The sequence below is a fragment of the Apus apus genome, chromosome 2 (assembly GCF_020740795.1).
Source record: "Apus apus isolate bApuApu2 chromosome 2, bApuApu2.pri.cur, whole genome shotgun sequence".
Classification (NCBI taxonomy): domain Eukaryota; kingdom Metazoa; phylum Chordata; class Aves; order Apodiformes; family Apodidae; genus Apus; species Apus apus.
In genome coordinates, this window is record NC_067283.1 from 49,341,561 (window position 1) to 49,356,985 (window position 15,425).

General features: G+C 40.7%; 1 protein-coding gene across 4 annotated transcripts in view; it reads left to right on the forward strand.

Moving 5' to 3' along the window:
• The window catches only part of ELMO1 (engulfment and cell motility 1), a 310,135-nt gene that overhangs the window by 67,126 nt on the left and 227,584 nt on the right, over positions 1-15,425 (forward strand). For 2 of the 4 annotated variants that reach the window (XM_051610348.1, XM_051610346.1), the window contains one exon: positions 9,639-9,689. The exons of 1 other annotated variant lie outside the window; for it this stretch is intronic. In XM_051610348.1, the coding sequence (XP_051466308.1) occupies positions 9,639-9,689 (51 nt within the window). Of the gene's footprint in view, positions 1-9,638; positions 9,690-10,073; positions 10,105-15,425 lie in introns of those variants that run through there. One more of the 4 variants, XM_051610350.1, reaches the window with a different exon arrangement.

Sequence of the window (15,425 nt, forward strand, 5' to 3'; positions counted from 1 at the left end):
TTGTTTTTATTACTCTGCTCTTTGCTGTGTTTGCAGATGGGACATCATTCTGCACTTCCCCCTCTCCCTGCCTCCCCTGAGCCCTGGGAACCTGGATAAGAGTCCCTGGTGTTTGTTCTTTCTCAAAGGTGCTTTTGCTTGTGACCGATTTTTGCTGAATACAACCTGTAATTGTATATTCATGTGAAATTCCATCATGCCACTACAGGTTCCCTGTAGTGTATGCAAATGACAGGACAAGAAATGAGCCATAGTAGAGCTGGAGGTTTTTTTTCTGCTTTTTTCTTTCAAGTTGTTAGTATTCACCTGTTTTCATGGATTAATTTGAACTTCAGTGAGTTGAAAATAAACATTCTCAATAATGAGCATTTCTCATTCACTGAAGGACTTGGTACTTCCTAAGCAGCTGAGAATAAGAAGTAGCATGAAGGCTGGGAACTGGAGAAATGGATTAAATGCTCTGTTCCTCATATCTGCCATTTTGCATTACTCTTGATAATCTACTTGTTAGTAGTGTTACATAAATGGCAGATTCCAATCTAGATTTAGTTGCTTGTGGAACTGGCTTAGGGCTGATGATGTGGAATGAACTTGTGGCAAATTCTGACTGTAGTCATGAACGGAGAAGGGATTTTTTACCTAAAGTCTCTGAGAGGAAGGGCACAGGCAAGAGAAGATGATGTTAGGTGTTAGAGAGGCACAAGCACCTAAAGGCTTCCCCCTTAAACACATCTTAGTGTGGTTCCAGTGTGGCACTTGCACAAAATGAGCTGGCCCTCCTTCCTACTTATACTGTGGTGCTTATTCCTATCTTTTCCCTTACAAACTGGGCAAAACTGAAAATGATAAAATTTTCTGCTGGTTTAGTTTCCTTGTTGACTCATCAAGTAGTTATACAACTGTTAATGCCACATGAAAACAGTGGTAGGAATGAGCAAGAGACTGAAAACCAAGATTCTACTTTATGGTAGCAAGCTGTGCTTTGATTTGGCAAAAGTGATGGTGAACCACAGTCTTGGCTTGGGTCTTCAGTTATTAGGAGCAGCATCTGCTTCTCTGCACTGACCCCTCAGTGGTGCTGTGGGTGAATGTGTTGGGAGAACTGCATTGAAGAGCTGACTTCAATTTGACAATCCTTATCTGTGATGGCTTTTTTTGATGTCCATTCCAGTTCCCTGTTCTTATTTCCCCACATGATCTCACCAACAGTGGTATGAGCCCAGCTAAGTCTGTCATTTCTTGATGTTTATTTTGCAGGGATGATGGGGCTTCTTGTTATCTTCCCATCTCTTCTTTGTTAGTGGTGCAGCTGTCTGTGTGTTGGTATGGTTGCTTGAAATGGGGAACTGATCCAGGTTAAAAATAACTTGTGTGTAACTTCTTTTAATGTGTCAGAAGGATGTCAGCCCACAGTCTAATACCACTGCTGCTCTGCAGAGCAAGTGATACTCCACAAAGGTTAATTCCAGGAAAAAGGTTTTAGACTGTAGAAGAGCAGATTTCCGCTCGCTCAGGGCTCAGTTAGAAGGGATCTCATGGGAAGCTTCCATGGAGTATAATGGAGGAGCCTAGTAAGTGCTGGGAAGCTTTCAAGAACACTCTTCTAGATAAGTAAAACTGGTTCATCCCCTCTAAAGGCAAGGGAAGTAGGCAGAGCAAGAGACCTCCCTGGCTTAACTGTGAGCTTTTGGGTCTGCTCAGAATCAAAAGGTAAATGTATCGAAGATGAAAAAATGGATCATTACTGATTGAAAACTACAAGGGCATTGCCAGGGTATGAAGAGATGCAGTTAGGAAGACAAAAGCTCAGCTTGACTTGAAGTTGGCCAGAGATGTAAAAAACTTGAAGAAAGGGTTCTTCAGATATGTTAACCACAAGCAGAAACAGAGGCATAATATTGGTCCACAGTTAAATAGGTGAGATGAACTAGTCACCAACAATGCTGAAAAGGCAGAGGTCCTCCCTCTACATCTTTGTTACCTCTGTCTTTACCAGTGCTGTCAGGTCCCAGGCCATAGGAACAAAAATCCAGGTTGATGCAGACGCCAACTGTCAGTGAAGAACAGCTGGTATGTTAACTATTACAGGAGATTGACCCGTACAAATTGATGGGCCTGGATGCCATCCACCCTAGGGTGCTGAGAAGGCTGCTGCTGTCGTTGCAAAGTGGCTCTCCATAATCTTTGAGAAGTTGTGGAGCTTGGGAGACTTCCCTGAGGATTGGAGGAACCCCCATCTATAAGAAGAGTCCAAAGGAGGACCCAGGTAATTATAGACCTATTAGTCTCACTTTAGTCCCTGGGAGAGTCATGGAGCAAATCTTCCTGGGGACAGTCACAAGTCAGTTGAAGCACGTGATTGCAAAAAGCAAACATGGATTTACCCCCTAGGGGCAAATCCTGCTTGACAAACCTGATCACCTTCTATGACAAAGTGACCGACTCGGTTGATGCAGGATGAGCAGTGGACATTGTCTACCTGGACTTCTCCAGCACTTCTGATATGGTTCGCTGCAGTCTCCTCCTGGAGAAACTGGTTTGTAATGGCCGTGGCAAGTGGTCTGTACAGTGGGTGGGGAACTGGCTGACAGGCTGTTCCCAGAGGGTGATAGTAAATAGCTCCTTCTTGAACTGGCAACTGGTCACAAGTGGGGTCCTCCAGGGATTGATATTGGGCCCAATGCTATTTAACATCTTCATAAGTGACCTGGGTGTTGGGATCAAGAGCACCCTGATGAAGTTTTCTGATGATACTAAGTTGAGTGGAGAGGCTGATGCTCCAGAAGAGCAAGTAACCCTCTAGGATGACCTAGACAGGCTGGAGGAGTGGGCTAACAGGAACCTTATGAAGTTCAACAAGGAGAAGTATAAGGTCTTGTACCTGGGAACACATAACCCAGGGTAACAGGCTCAACATGAGTGAACAGTGTGCTGCAGCATCAGAGAAACTCAACAGGATGCTGGGATAAAGAAGGCATCCCGCTCTTCTCGGCGCTTGTCAGACCACACCTGGAGTGCTGCGTTCAGTTTTGGTCCCCACTCTACAACAAGGATGCAGACAGGCTGGAGAGGGTCCAGAGAAGGGCCACAAGGATGATCAGAAGACTGGAGAACCTGCCATATGAGGAGAGACTGAGAAAACTGGGTTTGTTCAGCCTTGAGAAAAGAAGGCTTAGGGGAGACCTTATTGCAATGTTCCAGTACTTAAAAGGTGGCTACCAAGAAGATGGAGACTCCCTATTTACAAGGAGTCACATGGAAAAGACAAGGGGTCGTGGGCAAAAGTTGCTCCTGGGGAGATTTTGATTGGACATGAGGTAAATGTTTCACTATGAGGACAGTCAAACATTGGAATAGTCTCCCAAGGGAAGTGGTAGATTCCCACACATTGGACAGCTTTAAGTCTCAGCTTGACAGGTGCTGAGCTATCTCATATCAACTATAGCATTACCTAGAAAGCTTGGACCAGATGATCCTTGAGGTCTTTTCCAACCTGGCATTCTATGATACTTGACAATGTTGTCATTGTAGATCACTCCACCTGAATAGGAGTAAATTATGTATGGACTTACTAGGATGTGGCTTCAATGGCATTCAGGCTGGTATAACTGTGCGATGCTGGAGAAAAAAAGATAGTTGAGTGTTCTTTCCTCCCCCTCAGCCCCCCCACCCCCCTTCTTCATTATTTCACTTCTCTAGCATACTAGTGACTGAACTTTTGGAAGGTGAGCTGGATCTGGATTTCTCCCCCCCTCTCCTTTTTGTGAATGAAAGAGAAAGGAAGAGGTAACTTTTTTAAGGTTAGGTGGTTTACAGTGTTGGTGCATTTCAGTAGATCTGATGTATAGAAGATGCTGGGAACTCATATGCTGGAAGGATATGTGTAGAATTGTGCCTTCAGAGAACTTCCTCTTTTAAGAAACTACTAAGGTACCACCACTTAATTTTTTAGGAAAATGCTGTCATCAAATTCTAGTCTGAAGAACTAGAAGACATTCTCCCTGTTTCCAGCAGCTTCACAGAAACAGAATTTTATCAAAAGATTAATTGCCTCAGTATTTCTTCTAGAACAGTACAGTCCTGTCATGCCAAGTAGTACAATGGTGATAATTACTTAGATCCCTTAACTTTCATCTTACTGAAGTTTCTGGTGACTAAAAATGAACTTGAATTTCCTACCAAGTCAACCAAATGTTGTGTCTAACCCTGTAGTCTATCTCCAGCTGTAACATTAGAAAATGGCATTCAGGGTTGTGACCTGATGATGGCTTTCACTCCCTTCCTGCTTCCTCAGCATTGGCTTTTGTTGTACTACAGGTGTTGGAGGCTACATCTACACTTAGTCAGTTCAGTGCCCATATAAGGCCCATAAAATTATTTCATCTGTTCTTGAACCTGCTGATACTGTCTGCTTTCACCTTTTGTGACAGCAAGCTCAAGTTCACTGCCTGCTGAATAAAGAGGTACATTATTCATCTGCTTTAAATAGATTCCTTACTGCTTTTTATCAAATTACCTCCTAGTTCTCATACTGCAGGATTTGATAACAACAGTTCTGCATTCAGCTTGTCCCACTACTTTCCCTTTGTGGCCTTTGTCTCTCCAAACTGATGAGACTTTGCCTTGTGAGGCAACTGCTGAAGCCCAAGGAGCATTTCACTTGTCTTTCTCTGCATTTCTCCTGACTGTGTCCTCCTTAAGGTGTGAAGATCAGAAGTGCACACAGTCCCCTGTGCATGGGTGCTTGAAGCTCTTGCACTGTGGCAAAATGGTGCTTTCTGTCTGGTTTGCAGTACCACTTCTGGTGATGCCCAACATTTGGTGACTGCTTTAGCACATTTGAATCTGTGCTTTAAGGGAGATCTGCCAGCAAAGACTTTGCTTCTCTTTCCTGAGTTGTTACTTAAAAATTATCTCTAAGGACAAAATGATACACAATATTTACTACTTGCCCAAAGTCATCCTGGTGAAAATGTTATGGAGTCACTAACTTAAAGTATATTTCATATCTGTAATTTTTTGTTGTGTCAGTTTGGAAGGAGGTATACTAAAATAAGAGGAGTGTGGAAATAGAGAAAAATATGTTACTGCACAATGTAAACATGTGAATAATTTTAAATTTCTCCACTGTTATTCTTTAGCCCAATTAGAGAAGTCTGAAGGAAACTGTCTGGTCAAGGTTAAAGAATAGTGCTGAGCAAGCTATAACCATGGGAACCAATGTTTTTAGATCTTCCTCAAATATGTTAAGGAAACATTCTGTTCCAACCAGTTACATGAGCTGGATCATGAGGCATTTTACTGGGTAAAATAAGGCAAATACATAGCAAAATATTCTCTAATTTTGCTTGATAAGTCCAATGTGTCTATCCAGCAAAATTCTGAATAGTTTGACTGCTTCAATAGGATTTTTTGAATGCAAATTCACATGCCTTCATCCCTTCCCATGATTTGGTGGAGTCTGTTAATGCTTGAGGCCTGCTTTTTAGAGGCAAGTCTATGCAAGTCACCTGCATGTGTTTTGGGCAGAGTAGATGATGGCACAGTAAAGGCAGAGCTTTGAGAAGGAACGGAATCTGGTGGCAGATATTTTAGGTTCATGTTTCTCCAGCTGGTGGAGCTGGAAGTCGGGGGCCCCCAAGACGTGAATACAAGGCAAACAGTCCATGTATCCTCTACTTCCTGCTGTGTTTTGTTGGTTGGTTGTATTCATGATAGTAGTTGTCTGTCTAATTGAAAATTCAAACTTGGAGAGTGTTGTGTGGGAATATTATACTTGGAAATGCTACTTAATTAGAATAAAATAATCTATTGAGTGTAGATTCTTGGTAGATACAGTATTGCAAATGGGGCTTATTTGTATCCATAATACAACTGCTGTCTTAGTCCTAGGTAACATTTATGGAAAAGCTATTTTCTTGTTTTGGAGGTTTTTTAAAGGCATTTTGGATAGCGCTGTAGTTCCTTCACTGCCCAGGAGTAAGCTTTCTTAACACAGATCAGCAGCATGAACAATACCTGCAAGCCTGATGTACACTTGAGAAACAGAAAAAAATGCCTTGGAAGAGGTTTTTGGTGGTGGTGTGCTCTGTCCTGAGAGTGGTGGTGCTTATCGGTATGATTGCCAAAGCTGGGCTGCTGTGTTGAAATGATGTTCTGTTATCCTGGAAAAGAAATCCCCAGGATACTGTTCCTAACACTAAGCAGATTAACTGTGTATAAATGTTGCCATTGAAATTAAGTGGCATTCTGACTACTGCATCACACAGTTAATGTAGGAAATCCTCTTGGCTGAATTGTAAGCTTTCGTGCTATTTCTTGGTAGGCACTTAAGTCATTATTTCAAATGGACAAACAAAATTGGATTTTTGGTTGGGGAACACCTACCCCTTCTGAAGTTTTGTCTAGCCTGCTGTGTTAGAGACTTGATGCTTTGAATCTTGTCAGAAAGAAGGCATGGACAGTTCTCCTTAAGCCTTTGTCTAAATCAGGAGTTGAAGACAAGCTTGCTCGCTCTTGAGGTAGTGGTGATTGAATTTACAGTATCAGGCAGACTTATGCCCTTTGCTTGGAGCCAGACATGATGAAAGGGCCTTGGGCTTCATCTGCTGTGGGCTCTGACAAGCATTGCAACTGTTAGTCTGAAAGTTTTAATATTTCAGACTGTGCTTGATAAATAGAGAGATACCCCAAACAAAACTTCCAACCATGTTTATATGTACCGTGTTCCTTTTCCTCTGCTATTTTATATATAACCTGCTAGCATGTGGTCACTCTGGAGAATAGTACTTCTCTTCTGTTTATCTGTTTGTGGTATCTGAACTTCAGCCAGGTTATCAGCTTCCTTTTTTCCACTTGTATTTAATTTCCTCTGACTATAGAGAAATAGTGTACTTCTAACAAGATATTTTTGTCTTGCTTAATAGGTTGTAGATTCAATCTATGTAATCTATAACTATCCTTATATAATTAGAAGTTTATTTTTTAACCTCCATGCATGACAGTCTAGAGTGTGTATCAGATTAAGCCCAACTTTTAATGGGTTAGGATTTTAGTTTGTGACAAAACTACTGTAACTGAAAAAATGTGGAGCATGATTTCAGCCTGAAGCAACTGCCAAATAATGTAATTCAGGCTGCAGTTGTCAGCTTGCTGCTCCCAAAAAGGGAAGGTATAACTCCTCCTCAGTGCTTACTCTGTTCTTTTTCCCCCACCCCTTCCCTGTGGTTCCACCATCTTTCCTAGGTTAGCAGTGATGCTCAATCCTTTCAGAGCTTCTTTCTGTTTATTAACATGTTGGAAAACTCTTTTCCTGCCAGAGTTGTTTTGTGCCAGGTTAGTGAGAGCCTACAACTGAACCCTGAAACAGGTCTCTTCAGTGTCTGAGCTGGTGCAGGGTAGGAGAAGGAAGCACATGGGCGGGGGTGTGATGAGGGAAGTAAACTCTTTGGACCTGAAACCATGATGTAGCCTTCAGACACAAAGCCCAGTACCTCCTGTTTGCAATGGAGTAAGAGTGCTTGCAGACATTCTTATTGTGGCCAAGATGAAGTGACTTAGTTTGTTAAACCACAAACTAATACGTACGTCTGATTTGGTAGTTTGTGCTAGTTGGAGCAAGAAACATGAGAAACCTTGAACTTAAAAGTTACGTTGCTAAAGAAATGGGTACTCTTATGTTTAAGAACAGTCTATTTGCTTAGCCCCAATGTTTTCATAAGGATATTGATTAACTTTCACTCTGAATGTTACTGGTACACTTCAAGTTGTTCAAGTGTTGTCTGATTCTCTAACTGTTTTTAGTGTTGTTGCATGCTGGGATTTGCCACCTTCCTATAAAGGGGATGGAACCCTGGATGTATGTGTGCATGCACATACTCTGGCCTAACACAGCTGGGATTCAGTGGGTTAGCCTCAGATGTTGATGGAGGTAGATTTACTGACTGCTGTCCTAAATAAATTACTTTTATTCAGTTCCACAAATCCAGGAGGTGGTAACAGTTTAAGCCACCACAACTGTTTGCAAAGTGGGTTTGTTTCAACACTGATTCAGATTAAACCACACAAATGTGCTGTTGCCACTTCATACAGATTCCTTATACATGATGAAGCATAGCTAAGTCTGGTGCTGTTTTACTACGAGAGGAGAAAGTCTGGCACTTCGCTGGCACTGTGGGAAGTCACCCTGTACTTAACTGCTCACCCTTTTTTTGCCCCTCTCTTATGTATAGCCTGGCTGGCCTCCCTGGGGCTGTTCTGGCAAGAGGAGACTGCTAAGGATTGCAATGAGTTAGCTGCATATGTAAGCAAAGATGCTGTAAAAAAGCTTCTCTCTTGTAGCTCCTGTGTTGTCTGGCACTTCAATTATTTCAGTTAGAATGAAGAGGTGATCGTGGGTGGAGGGTGATCTTGCATATAGCTAGAACCAATCCCACAGAGGACTTGGGTACTAAGAAAGAAACAACGTACTAGAGCTTTATTTTGGGACTACTTGACCTGGTTTCAGGCAAGATTTATCCTGTTTTTAGCTTTTTGGATTTGAGGTGTATCTGATTAGGATTGGGAAGGATAAAATGAAATTGGGAAAAAATTGCCTTAGAAGAAATACACTTTCTTTTATTTGGCTGAACACCAGCCTACAGAAAGCCTGCAATGTGGTCTTTAGAATAAAATTGGCTCTTATCTCTCAAACTGTTAGGGATTCCTCTGATTCCTTTGATGAATTAGGGTGATGGCTGATGAACAAGCTATTCAACCATGAAGGGGAGTTGTGACTGCGTGTTGTGCTGTGCACGGTCAGTACCAGTTTGTTCATCGTGCTGGGTACTGTGTTCTCTTAACCTGTGTTGAACAGGAGGTAGCTGGTTGAGAGAGTAGCAGGCTCCCCTGCACATACCACAGGAGAAGACAATGCGTGTTGGCATTGATCACAAAGCTGCAAGGATACTGTAAGCATGACCCATAGCTTACACCACAGCAGCTTTTTCATCCACCCAAAGCTTTAGTTTAATTGAACACTTTACGTGAGCTTAACCAAAAGAAAATGTTTAATGCTGCTGCTTTCTGCCAGCCGGGTGAGGAGAATGACTTCAGGCATGTTTGAACTTTACTTACTGCTAACGGCGATGCTTCTTTTGCTTTGAGGGCAAATGCAAATTCGTGGTGGCAAAGCTCAGTGGGTTGGTTCCAGTGGTTTAAGTCAGCATGTTCTTGTTATAGAAAATGGAGAGCCAGTGGGATAAATTTTAAATTCTGCAGATGTTTAATGACAGGTTTCAGCAAACTTACGAACTCTTCAACTATGTAGCATGATACCAGAGCCAGACACCAAGGACAGTATATTTCAGAGAAATAGTTAGAAGTTGCCAGTGGAAGCTAAACTTTGAAAAACATGAAGTGATTCTTGAAAGGGTTCAGATTTGTTAAATGCCATGTAAACGGCCACCTATTTCTTGAAGCTAATCTTAGTGTGCCTCGATGGGGAAAATATTGTATAGATGTTAGCTCACATATGAAAGGGGGAAGTTTTTGCAGGCAGACGGGGGAAGTACTGCTGTTGGTTTAGTGTGGCATTCTGCTCAATGCATATTTCATCTTTTTATGTGAGTCTTAAAACCTTTTGGATTTTTCTCTTTCAGAATCGTAATGAAATAAAAAATGGAGCAATCCTTCGGTTAACAACATCTCCAGTGAGTTACTGTTCTGTTCTTCTCTCCCTTCAAAGTGAAGATTTTATTAGTAAATAATTGTTAAATATATGTGTTTTTAAGCTTTAGCTACACAGTATCCCACAATCATCCTGCAAAGGAGGATCGTGGTGTGCTCACAATATGACTGTACGTGTTGTTTTGGTTTGTTTGGGTTTTTTTGAGTTATGGGGGCAGGAGTGGTATTTCTGAGCGACTTTTAGTGATAGGCTTGGCACAACTGAGTGGTTTTTGTCTCTCACTTCTCTCCCACTGAGAGCAGCTTTCCTGTATGAGATACCTCTGCTTCCCTGCTGGCATTGCAGCCCCATTCAAGTGCTCCTTTTCTGCCCTATAGCTCAGAGCCAAAAGAAAGGGCTGGAAGTTGAATCATGGAGAGCTCTGCTGGGCAGCTCAGGTCAGAGTTTTCCTGCTCTCTGCAATTGTGATGTTGGGATTGTACTGGTTTTGTTGTATTTTTTTTTTTTCAATACCACCTTCTTGCCAGCTCCTCAAAAAGCACAACAGAGTTTCTGGTTGCCTTATAATGACCTGTTTTCCTGCTGAGTTGAGCAGTACTGTTCCCACATGATGAAAGCCACTATTAGTCCCAGAAGATGTATGTCTAAGGCAGCAGCAATCCCGTTTCCTTGCTGACAAATGTAGTGTGCCATTAAAAAGGTTTACCTCTTCATGATGGTGTTCTAGCTTCTGCAGATTCAGAGCATTCTTATGTCCAAAATCTTATACCCTATACTGCAGCTTATTTGAACAGGCAAGACAGAGCTGTGGTGGTTTAACTTTTGGCTTCTGTTGAACCTGTTAAGAGTGGGGTCAATTGCTGTGATAAAATGTGAAAACTTCTATCTAGAAGGCATGCAGAGATTATAGGTATGGTTTTGGATGGTCACTTCTCAGCTGGTAGGGCCTAGGCTCAAAGTAAAGAAACAGGGACGTGTGTGTTGTTACTAACTTCCCAGGTTCTCCAGGCTCCATAAGCATTTCCACTCCTCCCCAGCCTGCTCAACCTGATGATGACTTACATTGGACTTAGAAGGTAGCTGAATTTGTATGCAGGTTAGTGTATAAATGGAAAATGAAGAACCCAATATGGAAACGTATAAAAGCCTTAGTTTTTTTTAATAAGTGACTGCAATACTAATCTAGAGGAGTGTAGCTTCTTAACAGAAAGCGCTTCTAAGCAGCAGACAGCAGGTCAAAGACAAGTAATTTCCTTTATACTTCTTCATCCTTTTTAGTGGTCGTTGTACACAGAGCTTTATAGTCATAAGAATAAAGAGCAGGTTAAGACCATGACTCCATCAGGGTCTATGTGACTCCAGAATCTCTTGCCATATGTCACCAGAACAGCCTTGTACATGGGGAAACCACTTGCTGGTGGAGTAAACCCCATTTGATAGAACTTTCTAAGAAAAGACAGCCCCAGCAGCAGCTTCTCCTAATCTCTGGGACTTCTTAAGAGCAAATATACCACTCGACTTGAAAAAGGGCTATCTACCGCCCAGACTTGGGATTTTGTGGAATCCAAATGTCATCTGTGGTTCATCAAGAACCAGTGTGGTCCAAACACACTGCATCATTCTTTCGTGTAACCACAGCATGAAGTGACAGCATGAGATGACTCATGGAATCCTTCCCTCTCTCAAAATCCACAACTAGTTGCACCATGCAAAACTGAAGGGAGGCTATGCTGCTGTGACTGATCTGTGGAAATGCCTGTCTGTCTGTCCTTGTTATCACTTGTCCAATTGGAAACATGATCTACAAACACAAAAGACAAATTTTGAATTTATGAAACTTTCTGCTAATACCTATGGGTGGGAAGGTGGTGTTTTGCATAAGTCTTTCTTTTGCTTTTTCTGTGTTGATATACCTTAGGGTCAGTCATCCAGGAAAGAAGGGTTTCTTAAGATACTGAGGTGTTACCTACTGAGTTATGAACCACTCTGGGACTGTCCTGCAGTTACAAATGACTCAGACATTCTCTTGCAAAATAGAAGTCCAGTCTACTTTCTAGTCTTCAGTTTTGATATTTATCCCCAAACCAATGCTTGTTTTCAAATTTTCTGGCATTTAAAAAAAGGGGTTTTTTTAACTTTTTTCCCGGAATCAGGGAGGTAGCTTGGAAGAATGTTTTAGAGGACTAGTTTGGTTTTTGTCAGATTAGAGAGTATTTGTAGTTTTAAAATAGACATAAAACGAAGTTCTGCATGTTCCCACCCTACAATAGTATCTTCTCTTTTAAGATATGGTCAAAGTGGTCATCACAGAAGTACCTAAAATAGATAGATTAAAGGCTTCCAAGCTGTGGTTTTTAGACTGGTGATGCACACAGTGCTTGTCATTTACCCTGAAAACCTAACAGGACATCTGTTTCCATTTTTCCTCTGATGGTCTATATGAGAGCAACAGTAGCTGGAGGAGATAATGTGAAGAACAGTCTGCATTATATACTCCTGCATAATGAGAAAGATGCCTTCCTAGCTGCTAGAGCTGGTGGGAAATGTTTTTCTCATCCTGTGAAAATACTAAGATTATGAATTTTTTTCCCCCTTTTTCTGTGTAAAATATCAGTATAAAGCTGAACCTATCTCCTTTTTCTCCCAGGAGAAGAAGAAAATACCAAAAATGCTTTTTGAAGAGTTGGAGGAGTTAGAAAAGGAGAGGAAGACTGAGAGAAATTAAGAGGAGCCACATGCAGATTATGTAGTGTCTGGGATGTGGCCATGTAGTTCCAGAGAGGCCTGAGCTGCCTACTTCCTGGCTATTGTGGGCTACAAAAAAAAATCTATCCTGACCTTCACAAGCCTTTTGAGGAAACTTCTTTTCCCTTTGAAGAGTTGAGATTAATCATTTGGACCAGTTCTGATTGCTGCGTGAACTTAAAAAGCTTGTCTAGTTCTTAATTTTCATGCAATTTGTTACCATGACAGCCAGTAGCCTGGCTATGCCCGTTCACAGTTGCATGCTGCAAGTCATAGAAAATTGGGTGTGAAGGGTGAGATAAGATCTTTTTGAGTTCTGTTGTCATCAACCTCAAATTGTTTATTGCTCACATACCCAGAGCAGGTGCTACTGAATATTAAAAGGAGGGAGGGGAACAAGGCAGTTTTATCTAGAAGCAGTAAACCAGCATTTTTGGGTTGGCTTTTTAAAAGTAGGGTTTGAAATTAACTCCCCAAATCTAAATGATAAAAAATGTCTCTTCTATAATCTCAGATTTAGATTATTTTGTGTGTATGTAATAGGGATCTTTTTCTGAAAATCATTGTTAATATTGCAAGGGCAAAACTGCAGTTATGGTGAACTGTTAAATCCATTATGAATGCTTGTCTTCAGAGATTTACAACATGTCTATTTTAAACTTCTTTGAGTTAAAACTTTGGAAAAGCTAGTCGATAAGGCCTGATGGGAATTAGAACTGCCTCTTTGTTTCAGTAGGTCTGTTTGCTAAGTTTGTACCATTCTCTGAAAGGCTGTTTTTTTCTAAACAATGCTATTTTTTCCTCTATAAACTACTCGCCACACAAACACTGTTTCCTAGGTAACTTGAGTACAGATTGAATTTCTCTCATATTATCTTTGTTCCTGTATCATCTTTCTTATTTATTTTTGACCTCCCCTATCATCTTTCTTAACAATTCTTTGTGCTATTGAAAGTTTTTGCAGTTGTCTGTGACCTGTTTCCTCCTTTGATTGTTTGCGTTTCTGAAGAGACTCATCAAAAATTTCTTACGGAACTTTTCATCGTGTTTTAACGTATGTGACAGTTGAAATGCCAGATTGCTATTGTTTGTTTTGTGATACCCCTATTCCGGTGGATGGTAGGTAGGTATTTCTATAAATTAGCTGTAATTGCTCCTGATTGTGAGGCTGTTCTGAAAGGACTGTTGTGTCCTGCAGTGCAGTGTCCAACATTTTAGTGTGTGCAACTGCAGGATTCCTTTGATTGGATCCTATAAAAATCCTCATTCAAATGACTGAACATTTTGAAAGGATGCTAAAATACTGGGAAAACTGAACTGAAGGAATTGGCTTCTTTTTTATTTGATGGTTTTCAAATAGAACTGATAATTGGTGCAGTTGCCCTTTGTTTTAAAGTAGTTTCTTGGACACTTAAAAAACATTGCTTGCTCATGAACTATATACTGTAAACTCTGAGTCAATGGGTAGCCTTTTCTAATGTGTTATGATGCCTGATTTTGGTTTTGTTGCATGTCGTTCTTTGATCCCCTAGTTGGAGATTGATTGAGTTCTCAAACCCGGGAGTTGTTTGTAGGCAGCTGTATTAGCATTTCTAGCATGAACAATCATGTAAGTAGGGATGTTCCTTAATAGTCATAGTGTTTTCCCTGGATGCTTTTACAGGTGTGAGCAACTTGTTTATTTATATGTGATCTATACAGACAAGGAAGTGTAGAGGTTTTTTTAACCTATTTCTACTTAAGCATTTGAATCCTCTATCACTGAGTAAAAGTTTGGGAGTCTAGTTTATAATCTTCGATCTATAATTGCTTTAACATCTGCTCAACTGACGTGATGTTCTTCAAGTTCAGTAAATGCATAAATATTTGCAGATCCAACCTACTGTTATGATTATGTTTATAATGTAATGGTGAATTAGTTATTATTGTACCCTGTACCGGGAGCACTGACCATGGAAGTCAATGAGCCACTTTTATCTTTGTCTGCTCATAGGACAAGAGGAAGATTTGGGAAGTGGAGTTGTTTTTTGTCTTTTTTAATCTCATCTTTTCAGGTTTCCAAAGGCATATTTTGAACAGTAAGCAAAAAGGATTGTTTCAAATGCTGTAAGAGGAAAAAATGCTTCTCAAACATTCAAAAGTGGCTACTGACTGCATAGACTTATTTTAGGCATATTTACATAATACAAATGGCTATGCAGCCATAATGCTTTTATTATTTAATACATGGCACTAGACATGACCCTTTCCCGGTTCTGTTTCTACCTCCTTCGTTATGTATACTGATAGTGTAGGACTGCTTGGTGTGTTATTTATACAGGGCTTCATAAGTAGAAGTTGTGCGTGAGTATTAATGTGAAAGTGTTAACAATCAGATGCTTTACTACTTAAAATGGTATCTCATTGCATGCCTGGTGTGAGCTGCTCATCAGCCTTGCAAGGTCTGTTGAATCTGATTTGTGTGTAATGATGATTATGGATTGTATCCACTCCTCCATCACTTTCCAACATAATGTGCAGTTGTAGGTGAAGTGACACTGACAAGCCAGGAAACAGCAGCAGTTTAAGCCACTGCAGTGTTTTAATACTGAGTGATTTAAATTAAACCACAAAAATGCACCTGTTTTCTTAGTACAAAACAGTATTTGGTACTTATTGATGGTCTGTATGCCCTTTTTCTGGCAGAAAGTTGAAAAATGTGATTAACATCTACAGGGAAGATGAAAATAAAAATATTTTATTTGCTTTCTGTAAAGGATAAAGGAGAAAACTCACTACATAATGGCAAACCAGCAATTTAATCGGTTGCCCAAATATGTTCTATGGCACATTAATGTCTGATAGTAGTTGCATTTGGAATCTGTGTCCTCTCTCCTTTCTCGGCTCGCTGTTTTTTGTATTCTGTACAGAAACCCTGAGTACTTCTGGTAATGAGTTGCTTTCAAAGTTTGCACAAAGTATTTGGTGGAAAAGAAACTAAATTTGATCAGTAGAATTCCTTGTTAAAATGGTC